The sequence below is a fragment of the Ammospiza caudacuta genome, chromosome 22 (assembly GCF_027887145.1).
Source record: "Ammospiza caudacuta isolate bAmmCau1 chromosome 22, bAmmCau1.pri, whole genome shotgun sequence".
Classification (NCBI taxonomy): Eukaryota; Metazoa; Chordata; class Aves; order Passeriformes; family Passerellidae; genus Ammospiza; species Ammospiza caudacuta.
In genome coordinates this window covers 10,231,786-10,254,073 of record NC_080614.1, presented here as the reverse complement: position 1 = coordinate 10,254,073, position 22,288 = coordinate 10,231,786, and the positions used below count along the sequence as shown (strand labels likewise).

Below are 22,288 nucleotides of genomic sequence, written 5' to 3'. Positions count from 1 at the left end.
TTTATTTTTAGTGCCCCAAACAACCCCTTAAAGCCTTAAAAATCCCATCTATTTCCTATAAACATAAACTGTTTTTATTTACTAAACATAAACTTCTTTTTATTAAGATATAAAAAATTAATTTACATAAAATCCCCCATTTTATACATTAAAAATACCATTTAATTCTCATAAACACAATTATATTAAAAAAATAACTTTTCTACACCCCTGCTGCTTCACCTGCCAGGCAGGCCTGATGACACGGGGTTAATCGTTAATTAAAATGTTCATTAAATTGTTAATTGCTGTTTGTGCAGAGCTCTGGTGATGCCACCTGCCCTGGCATGGCTTTGTCACCTCCCCTTATTGCTCCACCCTTGTTAAAAATGAGATTTTTTGGGGGGATATTCCTCGTTAAAAAGGAGATTTTTAAAAGGATATATATCTAAACATACTTTTTAATATACTTCTACATATATATATTATTTTAATATATCTCATATATATGTAAAATATATGTTTTTACACACATATATATATTACTTACATATATCACATATATATATATGGAAAAATATATTAAAAATTATTTTAAGCTAAGGCTGTGCTTTTTGACAAATTGCGCTGGATATCGCCCCTTTTATCCTTTATTCAACATTTTTATATAAAATCTTTTAAACTCTGAGCCCTATTTCTCGAAGTTTGCGTGTCCGGATCACCCTCCCCGCTGGAGCGCGAAATTTCCTCGCATTCTGTCGCGACAGGGCTCGCGGGGCTCGCTCCCCTCACGGTTCCCGCCCTGCGCGCGCGGCCCCGGAAGCGGAAGCCGCGCAGGCTCCGGAAGAGCCGCCGGCTCCTTCCCGGCAGCGCCGCCATCTTGGCTTGGGCCGTGAGGGAGCCGCGGCCGCCGCTGCCCGCCCCGCCCGCTCCGCCGCCATCGCGGCCCGGCCGCCGCTCCCCGCCTGCCTCCCTCCCTCGGCCGCGGGCAGGAGGGGCCGCCCGGGGCCTGGCGGCCGCGGAGAGGTGAGCGGGACGGGGAGGGACGGGCGGGCTGCCTTCCTGTCTCACTGTCTCTCTGCGTTCTCCTTCTCCCTCCGTTTTCCCCTGTCCTTCCCTCCCTTTTTCACCCTTCGCTTCTCTTTCAGTCCTTCCTTTCCTCGGCTGCCTTCCTGTCTCACCCTTCTCTGCCGTTCTCCTCCTCTCTCCTTTCCCCGTCTCTCTCGTTTCTCCTTCCTCCCTCCTTTTTCCCTCTCCTATTTCTCCCTCTCCTTCCCTTCCTCCTTTTCCACCTTTCCCCTCTCTAAGTCCTTCCTTTCCTCTTTCCCTCCTTCCCTCCCTCTCTGGTTCCTCTTTCCCCTCTCTCATTTTCATTCCCTCCCTTCCTTTTCCCTTTCCCCTTTTCCTTTCAGTCCCTCCCTCTTTACCTCTCCCTTTCCCCCTTTTTCTTTCCCTTCTTTCTTATTTTCTCCTCTCCCTTTCACTCCCTCCCTTCCTCTTTCCCTTTTCCCCTCTCTCTCCATTTTCTCTTTTCCTCTTCTCCCTTTTATTCCCCCGTTTTCTCCTTTTTGTTCCTCATTTTTACTCCCTTTCCCCCCTCTTTTTCTGTTCTTCTTACTCCTTAAAAATTCAAATAATGGAATTTAAATCCAAATCATTGAGTATATCTCTCAAAACAACCCATAAAGTGGATTTTATAAAGACCTGGAGAAAGCTTCTACGAAGCTCTGTGCTTATTAAAGTTACACTGGTTAATTGTTGTAAATTAGATTATATTATTACGATTTTCCATTATTTTTGCTCTGTAAAAATTGAAATATTTGAGTTTATATCTTAAATACAACCTATAAAATAAAATTCTTTGGGATTTTATTTTTAAGGTTTTCTGTGATTCTTGCTCCTTAAAAACCGAAATAATTCAATTTATATCTCACAGCCCATAAAGTGGATTTTTTTTAAGGAGCTGGGGAAAGGTTCTACTAAGCTCTGTGTTCACTGAGGTTGCATTAATGAATTTTAATGAGTGGATGTAATTGTAATTAACGTGTGTGTTAATCAGATGAGCAGCAGCAGCAATAAGAGGGCCCCCACCACAGCCACGCAGAGGCTGAAGCAGGATTACCTGAGGATCAAAAAGGATCCAGTGCCTTACATCTGTGCTGAGCCCCTGCCCTCCAACATCCTGGAATGGTGGGCATGGGATGGGGAATGGGAATTGGAATGGGAGTGGGGAATGGGAATTGGAGAGTGGGAACTGGGCTGGGAATTGGGACAGATTGTCCCTCACCCCGGGAGCTGGGGTGCACTGTCCCTCGCCCCTGAGCAGCAGAAGCTTTCCCAGGCTCTCAGCTCCTTCTCCCTCTCTCTGGAGTCTGGGCAGGTGCAGAGGGAAGCTTTGCCTGAGGCTGCTCCTGGTTTTTTGGGCTATTTGTGGGTTTCCCCAGTGTTCCGTTCCCCTCTTTTCCAGGCACTACGTGGTGCGAGGGCCTGAGCTGACCCCGTATGAAGGTAAATCCCTGCCTGGAGGGTTTCCATGGAAAAACAGGAATGCCAGGGGGTGGGAAAAGGCAAAATAACCCCACTAAAAACAGCTCCAAAAACTGGGAAGGAGGTGAAGAAATAGGGATGCTGCTGTCAATCGTTCTTGTCAGGAATGGGATTTATTTAATACAATTTTATATGTATTTATTAAATATAATTTATTTCACACATTTTTGGGGTAGTTAGGAGAAGGAATAAAGCAGGGGAGTTGGGGATGGGAATTTGAATTGGGGTGGGAATTATTAATTAAATATAATTCCTTCAACCCATTTAGATGGTTTAGAAGAAGGAATGTAGCAGGGGAATTGAGGATGGAAGTTATTGATTAAATATAACTCATTTAACCCATTTTTTGTTGTTTTGCAGGTGGATATTACCACGGAAAATTAATATTCCCTCGAGAATTCCCTTTCAAACCCCCCAGTATTTATATGATCACCCCCAATGGAAGGTTCAAGTGCAACACAAGGTAAGGGCTCCTTCCTAACCCTGCAGCCATTCCCATCCCAGCCATTCCCATCCCAAATCCAGGACTCCTTCCCAGTATTGCTGCCATTCCCATCTCAAACGGGAAAAAATCTGGGGAAAAAAACCCAGCCATCCCAGCCATTCCCATCCCAGCTGGGTCCCATCCTAAATCCAGAACTCCTTCCCAGTATCCCATCCATTCCCATGCCAAATCCGGGACCCCACCCCAGCCGTTCCTTCCCAGCCCAATTCCCGGTTCCTGGCTGTCTGTCCCTGGCCAGGCTCTGTCTGTCCATCACGGATTTCCACCCGGACACCTGGAACCCGGCCTGGTCCGTGTCCACCATCCTGACGGGGCTGCTCAGCTTCATGGTGGAGAAGGGGCCCACCCTGGGCAGCATCGAGACCTCTGAGTTCACCGTGAGTCCCTTGGGGAGAGTTCCACCAAATTTGGGGGTTCTGGGGGGTAAAGCCTGGCTGGAATTTGGTTCCTTTTTCCAGTCCTTTTTCCTTGACCCTGGTCAAAAATTAACATAATTTATATGTACAGACATTAATTTGAGTGAAAAATACTCAATTTTAAGAGCTACAAACCACATAAGAAGCCTTGGGAATTTGGGAAAATTTGCAAGGTCTCAGGGATAAAGCTTGGCTGGGATTTGGTTCCTTTTTCCTGTCTCTCCCACAGGTCCACAGGATGAAAAATGAAAAAAATTTATGCCCCACAAACCTCTATTTTAGTCAGTAGTCCTCACAAATGTGATGTTTTAAATGTTAAAACCCACTTGGTGTGAGCTTTGCACCGTTCTGGTGGGAAATCAGGGGTGGAATTGAAATAAATGGATTGAATTTACATGGAATTGCTGATAAATTTGGTTTTTCTCCCCAGAAAAGGCAGCTGGCTGCGCAGAGCTTAGCATTTAATTTAAAAGATAAAGTCTTCTGTGAGCTCTTCCCTGAAGTGGTGGAGGTAAGGAAATCTTCATTCATGATTCATTTTTCAGCTCCAGACTTCCCTTGCCGCCCCTCCCCAAATTCCACTTTCCCATGCAGGAAATAACCAACAACACCCAAATCACCCCAAATTCCATTGAATTTTCTGTTCCCCCTTGCAGGAAAGCAAACAAAAGCCCCCAAATCCCCACAAATTCCACTTTGCCACTGAATTTCCTCTCCCTTTTCAGGAGATGAAGCAGAAGCAGAAGGCCCAGGACGAGCTGAGCTCCAGGCCTCCGTCGCTGCCGCTGCCCGACGTGGTGCCGGACGGGGACGCGCACCTGGGGCACAACGGGCACCCCCTGCTGCAGGGGCAGCGCGCGGCCCTGGTGCCCGGGCACGCCGGGGGGCTGCAGCAGCCCCCCAGGAACCACGGACTCTTGGGGGGAGCCCTGGCGAACTTGTTTGTCATCGTGGGCTTCGCCGCCTTCGCCTACACAGTCAAGTACGTGCTGAGGAGCATAGCCCAGGAGTGAGAGCCCCGCAGAGACCAAATTTTACTGGGTTGGGGGTGACCGGGGCTCTTCGGCGGGGAGAGGTGGGGTTTGGCCCTGCCTGGGTCACGGCGGGCTCGGGGAACCTTTTGGTTTGTAGAGTTCTGCTCCATCTGTGGCTTCAACAGTGAAGATCTTCAGCCAAGTTTTATTCTGTTGAGTTTTCACTTCAGGATGAATGGGACTCTTTGGGTGGAAAATTTGGGATTTTTTGTCCTTCCTGGGTCATGGTGGGGCTTGGTGAGACACGTTGATTTGTAGAGTTCTCCTGCATCTGTGGTTTGAACATTGAAGATCTTCAACAAATTTGACTCTGTTGACTTTTCAATTGAGGGTGAGTGGGACTCTTTGGAATGGGGCTCTTGGGGTGGAAAATTTGGGGGTTTTTGCCCTTCCTGGGTTGTGGTGGGGTTTTGGGTTCAGAAGTCAAAACATTGTTGGGGAGCCCCTTTGATTTGTAGAGTTCTCCTCCATCTGTGGTTTTAACAGTGAAGATCTTCAGCCAGTTTTGACTCCATTGAGTTTTTCATTCAGGATGAGTGGGACTCTTGGAATGGGACTCTGGAATGAGACTCTTTGGGTGGAAAATTTGGGGTTTTTTGCCCTTCCTTGGGTCATGGTGGGGCTTGGTGAGACACGTTGATTTGTAGAGTTCTCCTCTATCTGTGGTTTGAACATTGAAGATCTTCAACAAATTTGACTCTGTTACAGAGTTTTCGCTTCTGGTTGAGTGGGACTCTTGGAATGGGGCTCTGGGGTGGAAAATTCGGGGTTTTTTGCCCTTCCTGGGTTGTGGTGGGGTTTTGGGTCTTGCTGCTGGTGAGAAGTCAAATATATTGGTTTTATTGTCCCAATAATTGGTTTTATTGTCCCAAAAATGGGGGTTTGTGTCCCAAAATTCAGCATCTGGGGCTCTGGGGATGGAGGGAACAGCACCTGGGGAGGGAAAAATTCCAGTTTTGGGGTGGGAATAACAAAGGAGCTCCTGCAGAGCAGCTGGGTCAGAGGAAAACCCCAAATGTGGTTCCACTTGATTCAGGATTTGCTTTAATTCTTAAAAAACCCAAAATTCCTTTGGGATTCATCTGCTGAGGTAAGACCTTAAATTTTGTTTAAAACCATCAAAACCCCAGCCCAAATTTTTTGGTTTTTCCCCTAAAAAATTGTTGCATTTAAACCCCAAAATTCCAATACTTTGGAATTCCCTGGATTGGGAGGAAGATTTGTGGGATCCCTGTGGATTCCGGGATTTGGGAATGGAATTTTTATTCCCATTTTTTGGGGTTGATTTGTGTTTTCCTGGGAATTCAGCTTTTGCCCCCCAAAAAAAGAAAAAATTAAATTTCAACCTCTCCCTCGGATAAAATCTTGGGATAAATCCTTGAAATTGCAGCTGCAATTCTGTGGATTTAAAAGTTTGGGAATTTTCCCACTGAATCTTTATTTTTAATAAAAATTCCTGGATTTTGGGGGGATTTTCCCCCTTTTCCTGGATTTTCCAAGCTCAGAGGAGTCGGAATGGCTGCGTTATAAAGTGATTTATTCATAATAAAAATCCATAAAAAATCGACTTTGTGGGGCTTTTTTGGGGAATAAAATTCCATGGGGAAAAAAATGGGATTTGGGATATTTCAGTTCATAAATAAAATAATGAAAATATTCATTTTTCCTGATTGTTTTCCTTTTTTCAGTCGGATTTTCCAGCTTCCCTTGGATGTCTTGGTGTCTTTCCTTCATCATTCCATAATTCCTGTAATTCGTGAAATTTTGGGATATTTTTGGAGCATTCCTGATGATAATTACTGATTTTAATTAACATTAAATTATAAATAATAAAATATAATATTATAAACTAGATAGATAATAATTGCAATTATGTTAAAATTATATATCTGATTTGTTTATAGACAAATTACAAATTATGAATACTTGATCATTTAATAATTACAGATAATTTAATTATTGATTAATCATGGATTAATTAATCCTGCCATTTTCATGGGGAAAAAAAAAATGGATTTTTAAAGCCAGAAAATCTGTGTCCAGCAAAAAAATCACCAAAAAAAAGGGAATAAATTCCATAAAAACTCCAGGAATTCCCAAATTCCTGGAATTTCTTTTGGGAATGAGGACGGCTCATTAGGATTAATTAGGAATTCTTAATTAGCGCCGGGAGCTTTGCCCTGCCGGGTTATTTCCCTTTTGGAGTGGCAGAAATTTGGGAATTTTTTCCATTTTTCCGGGAATTTGGGGTTTTGGGGATCGGCCACGAGGTGGCGCCACCGTGTCGGGAATTGGGGCTGGAGGGGATTTGGGGAATCCTGGAAAATCCTAAACTGGGAACGATCCCGAAATCCCGAAATCCCAGCCTGGGGGCGGCTCTGGGAATGGGGGAATTCCCTGGGGAATATTTTATGGGATTGTCACAAAATCCCGGAATGTTTGGGGCTCTGGGAATGGGGGATATTTTATGGGGAATATTTTATGGGACTAAAATTGGGAAAAGAATTTTTGGGGCGATCTCCAACCTCTCCAGGAGAAAGCCAGGATGGGATGATCCCAAAAATCAGGAAAAGGATTTTTGGGGATTATCCCAAAATTGAGAAGAGGATTTCGAAATTGAGAAGAAGATTTTTGGGATGATCCTGAAATTGGGAAGGGGATTTCTGGGATGATCCAAAAATCAGGAAAATTATTTTTGTGATAATCCCAAAAATTTGGGGATATTCTGGGGGGATTTTTGGGATTTTTCCCAAAAAATCAAGAAAAGGATTTCTGGGATGATCCCAAAATTGGGGAAAGGATTTTTGGGATGATCCCAAATTCGGGAAGGGGATTTTTGGGATTTCCCAGCCTGGGGCTCTGGGAATTCCATCGGCCCCGGGAAGGTCCCGCAGGCGCCGGGGAAGTCCAAAATTATCAACAAATCCCAAAAATGAGCAACAAATCCCGCCTGGAATGTGCTGGGCTGAGCAGCCCTTAACTCCTGCCATGCTGGGGACGTTCCATCGGGACTTTTCCCCTTCCCAAATTCCAGGGTTCCATTTCTTCCCATTCCCAAATTCAATTTTATTCTTTTTTTCCCTTCCCAAATTCCTTTTTTCCCCCATTTTTTCCTGTCCCCAAATTCCACGTTTTTCTGGAGGTGCTGCCAAAAAACCAGGGGAAAAAAATTGATTTTTCTGGATTTTGGGTTGGGAGTGTCCCGTGCCTCAGTTTCCCCAAGATCCAGAGTTTTCCTCCCAATACATAAAACTTTTTCTCCTTATCCACAAAACTGGGAAATAAAACAGGGATTCTGCTCTATCCATGCTGGAGTTTATCCCGAGGCAGGGATTTCCAGCCCTGCCAGGTGCTCCAAATTCCCAAAAAAACCCTGATTTCCCTGGGATAAATTCCCCCAAAAAAGCTGATTTTCCTGTGAGAAATTCGCAAAACCCTCCTGATTTCCTCAGGATAAAATCCAAAAAATCCTGAATTCCCTAGGATAAAATCCCCCCCAAAACTCGGATTTTGCTGGGATGCGCGGGGAGGGAGCGGGCGCTGATCCCGATCGGGGGCAGTTCCATTATCGGGGAATGTCATGGCATCGTGGAGCGGCGCCTGCAGCTCCTCCTTTTTTCCCTTTTTTTTTTTTTTTTTTTTTTTTCCTGTTTTTTTCCTCCTCCTTTTCTGGGAGTTGATGGAAACTCCTCCGGGAAGCCGCGAGGAGCCGGAGCCGCGGCAGGAGCTGCGATTTGGGATTTGAAATTTGGGGTTTGGGATGGGGAACCCGCGCCCTCCTGCCCCCTGACAGCGCCGGGGGCTGCGGGGATTTTTTAGGGAAAAACCGAAAAAAGGAAAAACTTCGGGAAGCTCCACCTGCTCCTGCCGGGCTCGGGAGGTTTCGTTCCCCCCGCGGAGCTTTTGGGGTGTGGGGAATTTGGGGTTTGGTTTTTGGGTTTTTCTCGGGGGGACGTGAGGCATTTGGGGTTTGGGATTGTTTTTTGGGATATGCTTTTTGGGGTTTGTGTTTTGGGATGTAAGGAATTTGGGGTTTAGGATTTGTTTTTTGGAGTGTGAGAGGTTTGGGTTTTGGGATTTGTTTTTTAGTGTTTGAGGAATTTGGTTTTTGGGATGTGAAGGATCTGGTTTTGGGAATTGTTTTTTGGGGTGTGAGAGGTTTGGGGTTTGGTTTTGACGGTTTGGTTTCTTTGGGATGTAAGGAATTTGGGGTTTGGGATTTGTTTTTAGGGATTTGTGTGAGGGGTTTAATTTTGGGGTGTGAGAGGTTTGGTTTTGGGGATTTGTTATTTGGGGCGTGAAGAATTTGGTTTTGGGGATGTGAAGGATTTGTTTTGAGGGATTTGTTTTTTAGGGCGTGAGGTATTTTTGGGGGGGTGTGAGGGGGTTTTTTTTTTGGGATTTGAGGGATTTGGTTTTTGGGGTGTGACTAATTTGTTGTATGGGATCTGGTTTTTTGGGGTGTGAGGGGTTTTTTGCCGTTTGTTTTTTGGGATGTGAGGGGTTTAGGTTTTGGGATTTGTTTTTTGGGATGTGAGGGGTTTGTTTATTAGGGAGTGACAGTTGTTTTTTGGGATCTGTTTCGAGGAATTGTTTTGGGATGTGAAGGATCTGTTTTTTGGGGTGTGAGGGATTTGTATTTTGGGATCTGTTTTTCGGAGTGTGAGGGATTTTTTGGGGGGCGTGAGGGATCTGGTTTTTGGGAACTTTTTTGGGATCTGTTTTGGGGTGCGAGGCATCCGTATTTTTGGATCTGCGTTTTGGGATCTGCGTTTTGAGATCTGTTTTTGGGCTGTGAGGGATTTTTGGGGTGCGAGGCTGGGTCTGTCCCCCCAGGGCCGGCCCGGGATGCCCGCGGTTCCCCCGGTCCCGGTTCCCCGCAGCGCCGAACGCAGCTGGAGCGTTTCTGCCGGGAATGGACGGGGCGGTGCCGGGCTCTGAGCCGAGCCGGGCTCAGCCCTGCCCCGCAGCTTTCAGCACCTCCAAAACCAGCTTTAAACCAAACCTGGGAGGGTTTAGAGCCTCCAAAACCAGCTTTAAACCCAATCGGGGAGGGTTTAGAGCCTCCAAAACCAGCTTTAAACCCAATCGGGGAGGGTTTAGAGCCTCCAAAACCAGCTTTAAACCCAATCGGGGAGGGTTTAGAGCCTCCAAAACCAGTTTCAAGCCCCATTTCGGGGGGCAGAGTAAAACCAGTTTTAAATCTGATTTGGGGTCAGAAGGGGCTGAGTAAAACCAGTTTCAAACTGGATTAAAGGGGTCGGAAGGGGCTGAGTAAAACCAGTTTCAAGCCCCATTTGGGGGGTGCTGAGTGCCTTTCAAACCAGTTTTAGGCCGGGTTTAGGGCAGAGCATCTCCTCGCCTCTGGGATTTCTGGGAAGCTCCCACGGACTCAGCTGCATCTCCTGAGGATCCAGAATTCCAAACAAATTCCAAATAAATTCCAAATAAATTAATCTCCGGCTTTTCCATCCTGAGGAGCTGCTTGGAACCTCCTGGAATTTGGATTTTTTTGGACACAAATCTGCTTGGATCCTTCTGAAATTCTGATTTTTCTTTATACAAATCCAGTTGGGTCCTTCTCACCTGCTTAATTCTGGATTTATTTTAGAGAAAAATCTGGCGTTTTTTGCTCCTGAAGGATTCTCCTCCGGCTCCTTGATTCTGACCTGGTTAACTTGGATTTATTTTGGACACAAATCTGGGTTTTTATTGCTGATTGCTTGGATCCTTTTCACCTGCTTCATTCTGGATTTATTTTAGAGACAAATCTGATTTTTTTAATTGCTCCTGAAGGATTTTCCTCCAGCTTCTTGATCCTTACCTGATTAATTTGGGGTTTTTGGATTTTTATTGGTACTGGAGCATTTTCCCCCTGGCTCCTTGATCCTGACCTCAGAAACTCAGGTTTTTTTGGACACAAATCTGATTTTTTTGGTCCTGGATCATTTCCCCTCTGGCTCCTTGACCCTGACCTGGTCGGTTCCAATTTTTTGGGACACAAATTGGATTTTCCTCGGTGCCACCATGCGGGGCTGGTGGCTGCTGCTGGCGCTGCTGTGCCACCAGCTGTGTCCCCGCATGGTGACAGCAGCCAGGAGGGACAGGGACAGGAGGGGCAGGAAGGAGCACCCAGAGCCCCTGAACACCTCCCTGGCCAACAGCGAGGAGCAGCCCAAGGTGGGTTTCCTGCCTTTTCTGAGCTGATTTTGGGCTCATTTCACCAATTCTCTTTGGTTTTTTATGTAATTTTCATTGTTCTCCATGTTGGGAACAGCAGAGAACTCCCAAGGTGGATTCTGGGAGTTGAATGATCCATTTTTCCATCCCCTGAACATCTGGGTGGGTTTTCCATGGAATTTCAGGGGATTATCAGGGAATGGGAGTCCCAGCAGTTGCAAAAAGATCTCTGAGGGACTCAGAAAAAAAATCTGAGGAATTTTCAGAGCTACTGGCTCCTCCTAATCCCTCAGTGTCCTCCAAAAGCAGCACCACCAGCCCAGGCTGGATTTTTGGGACTCCTGAGGCAAATGATTTACTGGGATTTTCCTGCCTTTTGGGCTGGATTTTTGGGACCCTCTGAGGCCAGTTCTCGTCCTGGTGTGTCCCCAGCTCCTGGGCTGGATTTCTGGGAGCCCCTGAGCTCAGTCAGTGCATGATCCTTGTCCTGGTTGTCCCCAGCTGCTGGAGGCTGCAGATGCACGGCTCACAGACCCCCGCAGGACCTGGATCTCCTTCGTGCACCGCCCAGATGACGGCAGCAACTCCAAGAGGAGATGCAAAGGCAAAGACAAGAAATTGGTAGGACTTGCACTCCACGTGTCCCAGTTTCCGTCCTGCTGCTCATCCTCAAGGTTCCAGCTTTTCCCAGCCCAAAGAGTGCTAAATTTCCTTTTTTTTTTTTTTTTTTTTTTTGTTTAATTTCTCCATTTTTGAGAAATTTGAACCTTCTTGCTTTGGCAGAGGAGATGTGGGAGTTTTGAACCAGCCACTCCTAAACTGAGCCTTTCTCGTCTCTCAAATTGAGCCTTTTTTAGGTTATTTTCCCGCTCGTTAAAAACAAAATCAGTATTTTTTTTCCCCATCCAAGAGATAAAGTCCAAGTATCCCAAAGGACCAATTAATCAAGGTGTGGACAAGTGGTTTATTTCAAATTAATGAGCTGAGTGACAGCTCATTAATCACGTGGCACTTTTCATCTACTGCTTGGACAATCTTGGATTCTTTTAATAAATTTAATTATTTGAGGAATTATTTGCATCCTCTGAATGTCTGGGCAGCTTTTCCGTGGAATTTTAGAGGTTTATCAGAGGAATGGGAGTCCCAGCAGCTGGAAAAAAATCTCTGAGAGACTCTCAGAGCTCTTGGCCCTTCCTGATCCCTCAGTGTCCTCCAAAAATTATCAGGAATTTTCTGGGAACAACCCCCCTCACGTTGCTGATGTTCCTGTAGGATTTTCTGCAATTCCCAGGTTTTAATCCCAAATTTTCCTTTGTTTGTTCCCTCAGCGAGGCCTGGTGGGGCCTCCGGGGCCTCCTGGGCCTCAGGGACCTCCAGGAGCTCCTGGGGCTGAAGTCACCAGGGAAGATCTTCTGCAGGAGTTCAAGGAGATCTTGAAAGGTAACAGATTTTAAAAAGTCAAAGATTTCCAGAGGATATTCAAGGTAAAGGGTGTTAAAGGCTGGAGGATCTTTGTTTTGGTGAAGAACCGTGAACCAAAATGGTGACCAAAAATGTTCCCCCAGTGCTGCTGGGCTTTAATTGGAGATCCAAGTGCAGAATTCCAGGCACACATTAATGGTTTCATAGGCCAGGCCCTTAAATGAAGATTTTATTTCCTTTTATTTCATTTTATTCCTCTTTTCCCCTCAGAAGCCATGGAGCACAGGGCCTCCCTGCCCATCTCAGCCCAGCCCAGCCAGCTGCTGCTGTCCCTGGAAGAGGTTCCCTCACAGGAACAGTCAGGCCATAAAATGAAGATTTTATTCAATTTTATTTCATTTTATTTCCCTTTTCCCCTCAGAAGCCATGGAGCACAGGGCCTCCCTGGCCATCTCAGCCCAGCCCAGCCAGCTGCCCCCACTGCTGCTGTCCCTGGAGGAGGTTCCCTCGCAGCGGCGCGTGGAGGAGGCGTTCCACTGCAAGCTCAAGGGCCAGGTGCTGGTGGACAAGAAGACCTTGGTGGAACTCCAGAACTTCCAGCCGGTGAGGAACTCCAGCCTCATCCTGCTGGGGATCAGCTCCAGGGCTCTGTGGGGCTTCTGCTCAGCCCAGAAACTCCTCTAGGGCTAAAAGGAAGAGACAAATCCATGAGAAGGTGTCCAAAGGAGGCCACAGGTGGATCCACCTGGGATCCCCTTTTTAAATTCATTATTCTGGAGGTTCTGCCTCTGATGGATCCACCTTGAATCCCCTTTTAAAATCTGATATTCCAGAGGTTCTATCCCTGATGGATTCACCCGGGTGAATTCCCTTTTAAAATCCATGATCCCAGAGGTTCTGCCACTGATGGATCCACCTGGGATCCTCTTTTAAAATCTGATATTCCAGAGGTTCTATCCCTGATGGATCCACCCTGGTGAATTCCCTTTTAAAATCTATTATCCCAGAGGTTCTGCCACTGATGGATCCACCTGGGATCCTCTTTTAAAATCCACCATTCCATTATTTCCCAAACTTTTGGCAGCCTAGCTTGGCAGCCAGACAGGATCAGCCCTGAGGCATGGGCAGGGCTGGAGGGAGAGCTGCTGCCTCATTAATTAGCAGGGAAAATGGGACTAATTAAGGCATCCCAGCAGTGGGCTGCTGCTTCCTGTGCCTCAGGCATGAGGTGCCCAATTCATTCCTGATTTTTCCTGGCTGGGAGCTGCTGTGGGAGGCTCTGGGTGCCAAACTGGCGCCGCAGCCAGGGACAAGAAGAGTCGAGTTTGGGCTTGTGCCCTCTGGGAAAGGGGAATGCAGAGCCAGAGCAGAGCAGGGATTTGGGATCAGCACAGGGATGGAGCCAGAACAGAACAGGGATAGATTTGGGATCCGCACAGGGATTCAGGATCAGCCCAGGGCTGGATTCGGGCTCAGCCCAGGGCTCAGCTCTGCTCTCTCTCCACAGCCCGTGGCCAAGGGCGCATTCCTGCGGGGCTCGGGGCTGAACCTGGCCACTGGGCGCTTCACTGCCCCCGTGGGTGGCATCTACCAGTTCTCAGCCAACATCCACATCGGTGAGTGCTGCCCCAGGGAGCCTAAACAACCCAGAGAACCCCTGGAGAATCCCCAGATATTCCAGAGGTTCTGCCACCGATGGCCCATGATGGATCCCCTTTTTAAATCTGATATTCCGGAGGTTCTATCCCTGATGGATCCCATTTTAAATCTGATATTCCAGAGGTTCTGCCCTGATGACCAGTGATGGATCCACCTTGTATCCATTGCCTTTGGCTCCATCAGATAAGGAGGAACCCTCTGGCACCTCCTGCAGCCATCCCAAGGCTGCTGATGTCCCTCTGTTCCTCAAACCCCAGAATTTGTGGGATTTCTGACATTTTCCCTCTGTTTCTCCCAGACCACAGCGAGCTGAAGAGCAAAGTGCAGCTGCGGGCGCGGGACAGCGTGCGGGTGCTGATCTGCATCGAGTCCCTGTGCCACAGACACACGTGAGGCACCCCAGGGGCACTCAGGGGACTCCTTCCCTCTACTTTTCCACATTTCTGAACATCTCAGCCAACTTTGGAAGATGAAGTTCACCAAAAGTGGATTTTATGGCATAAATTATTTTTTTGTGTCCCAAGGGAGGCTCAGGGGAATTTTGGGAGCTTTTCCAGCAGAGGGCAAAGCTGTGGCTCTGTCCTTGGCCCCAGACCCCAAATCCCTGCCCAGGTTTATTTTAATGCCCTGCCCTGAGCTCCTCCAGAAATCCACAGGTCCAGAAATGAGGGTGACTTTGGGACAGATCCCAGAGCAATCAGTATGGATTTGGGACATGTCCCAGAGCAGTGGGAGTGATCTGGATGGATTTGGAACAGATCCCTGAGGATGGATTTGGGACAGATCCCAGATCCCTCAGGATGGGTTTGGGACACGGATTTGGAGCAGAGATTTGGGGCAGGTCCCAGATTCCTCAGAATGGGTTTGGGACAGGTCCCTCAAGATGGGTTTGGCGCAGGGATTTGGGGCAGGGATTTGGGACAGGTCCCAGTCCAGGCGCGCGTGGCTGGGACAGACGGACGGAGCCAGCAGCAGCAGCGCTGGGAGCCTGCCTGGACACATTTCCTGTGGAATTTCCTGGGAATGCCAGCCCTGACTCACCCATCCATCCATCCATCCATCCATGGGGCTGGAAAGGCCCCGGGTTTTGGGACGAGCCCCGGAAGCTCGGGAAGAGCAGGGGAGGGCTGGGGCAGGACCTGACACAGCCTCACCTGAGCGGCTGCCAAGGGCTCCAACCTCTCCTTTCTCCTGGGAAAAACTCGCTGGGACTTGCTGGGATTCATCACAGGGAAAAATATAATTAATAAAAGTTAGGAAAGGAGTTGGTTTAATTGGGAAAATAAGGAAAAGCCAGGATTAAAACTGAGTTTAACTGGGTTTGTGCTGAGTGGCAGGTGCCAAGGGGCTCCCACTTGCTATTTTTGCTGGAAAAAGCATGTTGGGTTTTGCAGGGATTCATCACTGGGAGAAAAATGATTAAAAAAGAAAGGAGGAAAAGGGCTGATTAAATTGGGAAAATAAGGAAAAACAATGATGGGCAGGAACCAGCCAGGCTTAAAACTGAGTTTAACTGGGCTGAGCAGGTGCCAAGTGGCTCCAACTTTTCATTTTTTAAATCTGTTTATTTCTTATTTTTTAGGTCCTTGGAAGTCATTGCTGGCCTGGAAAGCAACAGCAAAATCTTCACTGTTTATGTCCATGGCTTGCTGCAGCTGCAGGTGAGGCCCTGAAAATTGGGAATTTCTGCCCCAAATCTCTGGGCAGGACAAGGAATTAGTTCCTGGACTCTCCCCTGGAATTCCAGGAAATAAATAGCAAATAAATAATTAAATAATAAATAAATCTATAAATAATGATAATGTTAAAATGAATAATTATTAATAAAGAACAATAAAATGAATAATTAAATAAGTAGCAAATAATAATTAAATAATAAACCCTCTTTGTTCCTACATTTAAAGGAGGGAAATTCCTCACCTGGGCCAGCACCAGGAGGAAAACCTGACTGGGGTTTCACATTCTGAATTGAAGGCATGGGAAAAAGAAAAATCCAATACTTATAATAAATTTTAATTTATTTTTATTTCCCAACTCTCCCCTGGCATTGCACTCCCAGTGGAGTTCTATTTCCAATGGAATTTCCATTCCCAATGAATTGAAATTCCATTCCCAAGGGGATTTCTTTGGGAATTTCTATTCCCAGTGGGATTTCCCCCCTCCCAGGAGGGGCTCTGAAGCCACTTCACCCAAAAATGCGCCAGGACAGGAAGGATTTTTTTTTCAAAAAAACCCAAAAAACCCCAGACCAAATTCCTTCCAAAGCCACAAAAATTCTTCCACGTCATCAGCTCGGCCCCAGACTTTGGGCTGAATTCCTGCTGGGAATTTCAGGTTTCTGTGTGCCAGGCTCTGACCCCCAGGAGAGCCCTGCACTGACCTGGGGCTGAGGAGAAGCTTCCAGAAGGGAATGGTGGAACTGGGATTGTGGGTGTGGGGTTTGGATAGAAGGTGAGATGTCACAGGGTGGGAAACTCAGAGTTTGGGGTTTTAGAATATGGAAATAGCTATAGAGCAAGATGGAGGTTTTAGGGTGGTGGCTGGTCCTTCTTCTTCACCTCCTTCTCCTTTTTCTCCTTCTTCACCTTTTCCTTTTCCTTTTTCTCCTTCTCTTCCTCCTCCTCCTCCATGGCTTTGAGTGGTTTTGTGTAATTGGATAAAAACTCCACATTGCAGGCCATGGGTGGTTGGTTATTGAGTAAAAAGTAAAAATAATTTCTTAATTGGACACTTTATCCTTAAAAGGCCTTCTAGAGACAGACAGGGCTCCATTTTTTGGTGAAGTGCTGCAGAACTCTCAGTTTATAGGACAATAATATAGATAAGAACTAACAAACATCTGAGTCGAAACAAGAAATTCCATCTCTCACATTTAATCCCAGCCCTGGCTAAAAAAGAAGCTAAAACTCAGCAGATTCCTGCTGGTGGGAGGGATTTTCCCCTGTTTTCCCTGCAGAAACCCCCATTTTCCCATTTCCCTGCAGGCTGGCCAGTACACCTCCATCTTCGTGGACAACGGCGCCGGCGCCGCCATCACGGTCCAGCCCGGATCCGATTTCATGGGAATGCTGCTGGGAGCCTAGCAGCGAGGATGGCACCCCAAAATCCCCAAAATTCCCAATTTCCTGCCTTTTGGACTGAAAATAACCCCCTCACTTTGACCTTGAAACTGCTCCCTGCTCCTGCAGAATTTGAGTTCATCCCCAGCTCCTCCAGCTTTGCTTCCAGAAGTTGCTGCTGATTTTTGAGGTCCTCACCAGCTCGTTCTTCATCAGAATTCTGCTTTTTGTCCTCTTTTTACCCAAAAAATCCCTTGGAATATTTAATTTGTGCTTCACCAGGCGCTCACGGAGCAGCACGCTGACTTTGGGGCTCGTTGTGTTGTGATTTGATTATTTCACTGTAGCACTTGTAACCAGCACGGGTTTGGGTTTTTTTGGGATTGATTTGGGGTTTGTTTTGGGGTTGGAAATGAAGGATTGAGATGGGAAATATCAGAAATAAATCAGTGACTATTTTCTGTGTGGTGGGGAAGAAGGGGACAAGGATTTTCCAGCAAAATTACTTTTGCCAAGGGGTTGAGAATGGCTTGGATCCTCTCCCAGGCTCAGATTTGGGTGTATTTGACCAGGAAAATGTTGAATTTTCCTACAATCCAAGGAATCCAAGGCTTGAACTCTTTTATATCCTTTATATCAAAATAAAATTATATAATTATATATATAATATATATAATTATGTCTCTAATTATATATTTTCTAAATATAATTATATATATTTTATATTGTTCAAAAATATATAATATATATGGTTATATTTATATATATGGTTTTCCATAGTTTATATAGACAGTTTTCCCAGTTTATTTATTCACTCTCCCTCAATCCCGGAATCCCAAACTTTTCCCCAATCCCAGAATCCCAAACTCCCCCCATTCCCACCCCAGCCCCATTCCCGGGTCCATCCCATGGGTTTATCCCGCTCAGGACCCCAAAGGAGGAGCAGGGATTTGGGGATTTTTTGGGAATCTCTGGAGTCCCCTCCCGTCCCCCCAGCCCCAAAACCCCCGTGCTGAGCAGTTCCCTGTCCCACCCCGTTTATCACATCCTGGCATCGCAGATTTTTGTTTCATTCCCATTTTTTTTTTGGCTCCAGGAGCTCTGGGAGTCAGGAATTTAAATTGGTGTTCACAGAGGAATGCGGATTTGGGTGCCAAAAACCCGATATCATCTGTCTGGCACCTCCAGGGCAGGTGATTCCCGGGAAAAATGGGAATGTTGGGCTGGGATTGGCACAGCCTGCAGCCCTGGGGGCTTCTCCTGCTCTCCCAGCACAGGGAAAAAGGGAATTTCCAGGACTTTCCAGGATTTTTCTGCTGTTCCTCCCTCCCTGCCCATGCCCAGTGGCTGTGGAGTCATTAAAGCTGGAAAAATCTGGGAGAAATCTTTAATTCTCTTCCCCACTCCCTGTCCCGAGTGTTTGGGAGCTGACCTGTGGGACTGGGATGTGGGATGAGGAATTTTGGGAATTTGGGAAGGGCAGATTCCAAAGGGGAATCCAGGAAAATCAGGGAGCTGCTGATCCTGTGAAAGCAGGAAGGACCAGTAAAACATGGCATTTTTATGGTTTTTTACTATGGAATACTCCCTCAGGGATATTTCCCAGGGAATCAGGGATTGGGGTCCTCAGAAGTGCAGGAATTATCCCAAAATTCCCATTTTTTTTTTCCAGGAGCTGTTTTCTTTTCCTCCCAGGTTTTGATTTCTTTTGTCACTTTGATCTGCAGACCAAGAGCGGGAGGGGATGGGAGGTGAGAGGCGGTCACGGGATATTGGATGCCCAAAAAAAAAAAAAAAACCACATGGAAAGGGGAAAAAAAAATGGGAAAGGAAAAGCGAAAAATGAAAATCTGAGAGGGGACGGAGCAGGGGGGGCTGTGGGCATTCCCTGGGATATTTTGGGAATTTTTCACTCTGTCCCCAAAAACTGGGATACGATTCCAGAGCTGGAATTCCACTTTTATCCCTGGATTTGGCTGGGACTGGGAGAGATCCATGGAAAGTTCTGGTCCTGGAACTTCCAGAGATTCTGGGTCCGAATTTGGGTGGATTTGGGGGGAATTTGGAGTTTTCTGTGTGGATTTCGGGGAGTTTGGGGTTTTCTGGGTCCAAATCCATGCAGATTTTGCCAAGTTTGGAGTTTTCCGTGTGGATTTGAGAGAATTTGGAATTTTGGGGAGTTTGGAATGTTTTGGGTCCAAATCCATGCAGATTTTGTCAAGTTTGGCGTTTTCTGGGTGGACTCTGGGGAATTTGGAGTTTTCCATGTCCAAATGCAGGTGGAATGTGGATTTTGGGCAGTTTGGAGTTTTCTGCATGAATTTTGGGGAGTTTGGATTTTTCTGTGTGGATTTTGGGGCACTTTGGAGTTTTCAGTGTGGATTTGAGGCAGTTTGGAGTTCTCTGTGTCCCAATCCAGGTGAGTTTTGGGACTCTGGATTAGATCCCTGTGCCTCCCCTCTGCAGGAGCCGCTCCCCGGGACAACCCCGAACCTCGGGAACCACAGATTTGAGCAACTTTTGGGAATCTCCTCCTTTTTTCCATCATTTCCACCAAAACCCGCCAGCCTGGGCATGGAGCCAGCAATGAAATAATCCCAATTTTCTTTGGGAACGGCTCGAATTCCCTGCAGGCGCCACATCCCTGCCCGGGGGGTGGGATCCTGCTCGCCTGGCTGGGCTGGAGCCGGGATTTCTCTCTTTTCCCCTCCTCTTTCCCCCTTTCCCCCCTCCTTTCCTCCTCCTTTTTTCCTCCTTTTCCCTTTATTTTCCCCCTTATTTTTCCCCTCCTGTCAACCCCAGCTTTTCACTTTTCCCAGAATTTTTTCCTGGCTCCCAGTGAAAATTCCCAATTTTTTGGGATCAAGCCTGTGGACAGGGGAAAGGGATGGGGTGGGAAAAAATAAAAATCCCTCCAAAAACACCCAGGATAAACCCCCTTTTCCAAACTTCCAGCATTTTTTCTCCTTGGAGAGGGAAGCTGGGGGAGAGCAGAGGCTGCAAATCTTGGGAAGGATTAGGGTTTGACTCGGGCTCCAGGAATGTAAATGTGTTTGGCTCCATCCTGGCTGCAAACTCCTGCCTGGAGCCCGGGCCCAGCCTTTGTTTGCCCACCCTGGATGGGCTGGGAGTGCTCAGACTGGGACTTGGGAGGGACCAAACTGGGATTTGGGAATGGCCAAACTGGGATTTGGGAATGGTCAGAGTGGGATTTGAGTAGGGTCAGACTGGGATTTGGAAATGGCCAAACTGGGGTCTGGGAGTGTTCACATTGGGATTTAGGAATGCTCAAATAATTGGGATTTGGGAGTGCTCAAACTGGGATTTGGGAATGGTCATACTGGGATTTGGAAGTGCTCAAACTGGGATTTGGGAGAGGTTTCGGTTTTGTGGAGGAGATTTGGGGGCAGCAGGAGGAGTTGGGGCTAAAATTGTGGGGATTTCCTTTCTTTTCTCTTCCTTTCTCTTTCCCCTTTCCCTTTCCCCTCATCAAGCCCAAATATTCACTACCTCAGCACCTTAAAAATTATTTTTTAATTAAAAATCACCTTTTAGGGATGTTTTTTCCCTTAGGTTTTAACAATTCCCATACCAGGATAAGGCCGGGATGTGCTCCCAAATCTGCTCCCAAATCCCGCTGTCCTGCAGGAGTGAATCCGCACAAAATCCAGGTGTGAACTCCCAAATATTGACCTGTGTGTGCAAAATCCAGGTGTGAACTCCCAAATATTGACCTGTGTGTGTGCAAATCCTAAGAGGCAAAATTTCCCCCTGGGGAAGGAGCCAGAGCTCCCAGGGAAGGGAGATGAAGGGATCTGTCAAGTGGAATTCCAGGAGAAGTGGAAACTGCCAGAAATGGAGAGTCTGGAATGTGCCTAAAATAAATATTCCCTGCTGGGTGTTTATTTTGTCTGGAGGTTCCTGTTCAGGGCTGCAAATCCCTGCCTTGGGGTTCTCCAGGGAATGAAGGTGGATTTGGGATTTGTCTGCTGCAAATCTTCCCCTCATTCCCACATTCCCTGCAGGATGAGGCTGAAATTGTGCTGGGATGCTGTGGGATCACCCCTGGAATCCCAAAAGGATTCAGCTGGGATGGAATTCCAGGGTTCCTCCTCCCCTTCCTCAGGGAAGCAGCTGAGAATCCTTGGAAAAGCATCCAGGTGGGATTTAAGTCCCTGCCTTGGTATTCTCCAGAGAATCCAGGACTTGACATTGTCCTAAAGTGGATTTTGGAATTTATCTGCTGCAAATCTTTCCTTCATTTCCCCATTCCCTGCTGGGATGAGGCTGGAATTGTGCTGGGATGCTGTGGGACCACATTCAAGTCCAGCTGCCCCATTTGTTTTCCAGGATTCTCTGCCTGGATAAAAACCCCAAAACTCCCTCAAAAAATCCCACTTTGGGAGCACAAATAATTGATCATTGTGTTAATAATAAATCCCAATATTTGGGTTTATTCGACAAGGCTTTATGTTCATTCCTTTTTCTTCCCACACCTTTGGTTTTCCTGAAGGAATCCCTTTTTCTTTTTGGGATGCTTTGTGGGTTTTGGGTTTTTTGGGGGTTTTTTGGTTTGTTTTTTGGTTTTTTTTTTTTTTTTTTTTTTTTTTTTGGTGGAATTTTGGGTGTTTTAAAAGATTTTCTTTCTGATTTTCAGCTTGCTGCTCAGTGCTCCCACCAGGACACATTTCCTGGTTTTCCTGGATTTCCTGGATGGAATTCCAAGCTGTTTTCTCCCATCTGGAATCCAGACACCCACAGCAGATGTTCCCACTAATCAGAGCCTTCCAGATGTTCCCAGCCTTGGGATGTTTGTTTTACACAGGCAAAATCCCCAAAATTCCCCTCCAAATCCCAAATCCAAGAGGGAAACACCATCCCTGGGACTAATTGTGTATTCCTAAGGGATCTTGGAGCCTTTTCCCAGTGGATCATGGAGCCTTTTCCCAACAGATCCCAGTCCCATTTCCCAATAGATCCCAGCCCTTTCACCAAATGTTAGGAAAATTAATCCACAAAAAACCAAAAGACTCTGTCTCCTTTTTGGACACAAACCTCTGATGTTTGTGGACTGATTTTCCTAACACAATAGATCCCAGCCCCCTTTCCCATTGGAGCCCAGCCCCTTTTCCCAATGAATCCCAGCCCCATTTCCCAAATGGATCATGGAGCCTTTTCCCAACGGATCCCAGCCCCATTTCCCAACGGATCCCATTCCCATTTCCCAGTTCTGGGAAGGCCCCAGGCGCAGGAACCCGGGCGATCCCAGCCCCAGGAGGGCCCAGGGTGATCCCTGCTCCTGCTGCCGTTCCCTGGGAATGCTGAGCCCCCCTGGATGCAATTCCCCGCTGCCAGCGCGGCGCGGGTTGGACGGAGCCCGGCTGGAACGGCGTCTGCCGCTTTAATTCCCTAATAACAGCTCTGCCCTCCAGCCAGGCTGGAGCCATCGCCCGCAGCAGCCCCTGGCATGAAAAACTCCTCTGTGTC

General features: G+C 47.0%; 2 protein-coding genes across 2 annotated transcripts; both read left to right on the top strand.

Moving 5' to 3' along the window:
- Positions 1 to 801: 801 nt before the first annotated feature.
- Positions 802 to 6,048, top strand: UBE2J2 (ubiquitin conjugating enzyme E2 J2). Its single transcript, XM_058818575.1, has 7 exons — positions 802 to 1,005; positions 2,039 to 2,169; positions 2,447 to 2,487; positions 2,887 to 2,989; positions 3,270 to 3,408; positions 3,878 to 3,958; positions 4,173 to 6,048. The coding sequence occupies exons 2-7, from the start codon at positions 2,039 to 2,041 to the stop codon at positions 4,458 to 4,460; spliced, it is 783 nt and encodes a 260-aa protein (XP_058674558.1). The 5' UTR covers positions 802 to 1,005; the 3' UTR covers positions 4,461 to 6,048.
- A 2,976-nt stretch (positions 6,049 to 9,024) lies between these two features.
- C1QTNF12 (C1q and TNF related 12) lies at positions 9,025 to 17,353 on the top strand. The gene is made up of 8 exons (XM_058818857.1): positions 9,025 to 10,661; positions 11,163 to 11,282; positions 11,990 to 12,101; positions 12,505 to 12,686; positions 13,591 to 13,699; positions 14,041 to 14,131; positions 15,325 to 15,403; positions 16,727 to 17,353. The coding sequence occupies exons 1-8, from the start codon at positions 10,509 to 10,511 to the stop codon at positions 16,823 to 16,825; spliced, it is 945 nt and encodes a 314-aa protein (XP_058674840.1). The 5' UTR covers positions 9,025 to 10,508; the 3' UTR covers positions 16,826 to 17,353.
- The last annotated feature ends 4,935 nt before the right edge of the window (positions 17,354 to 22,288 follow it).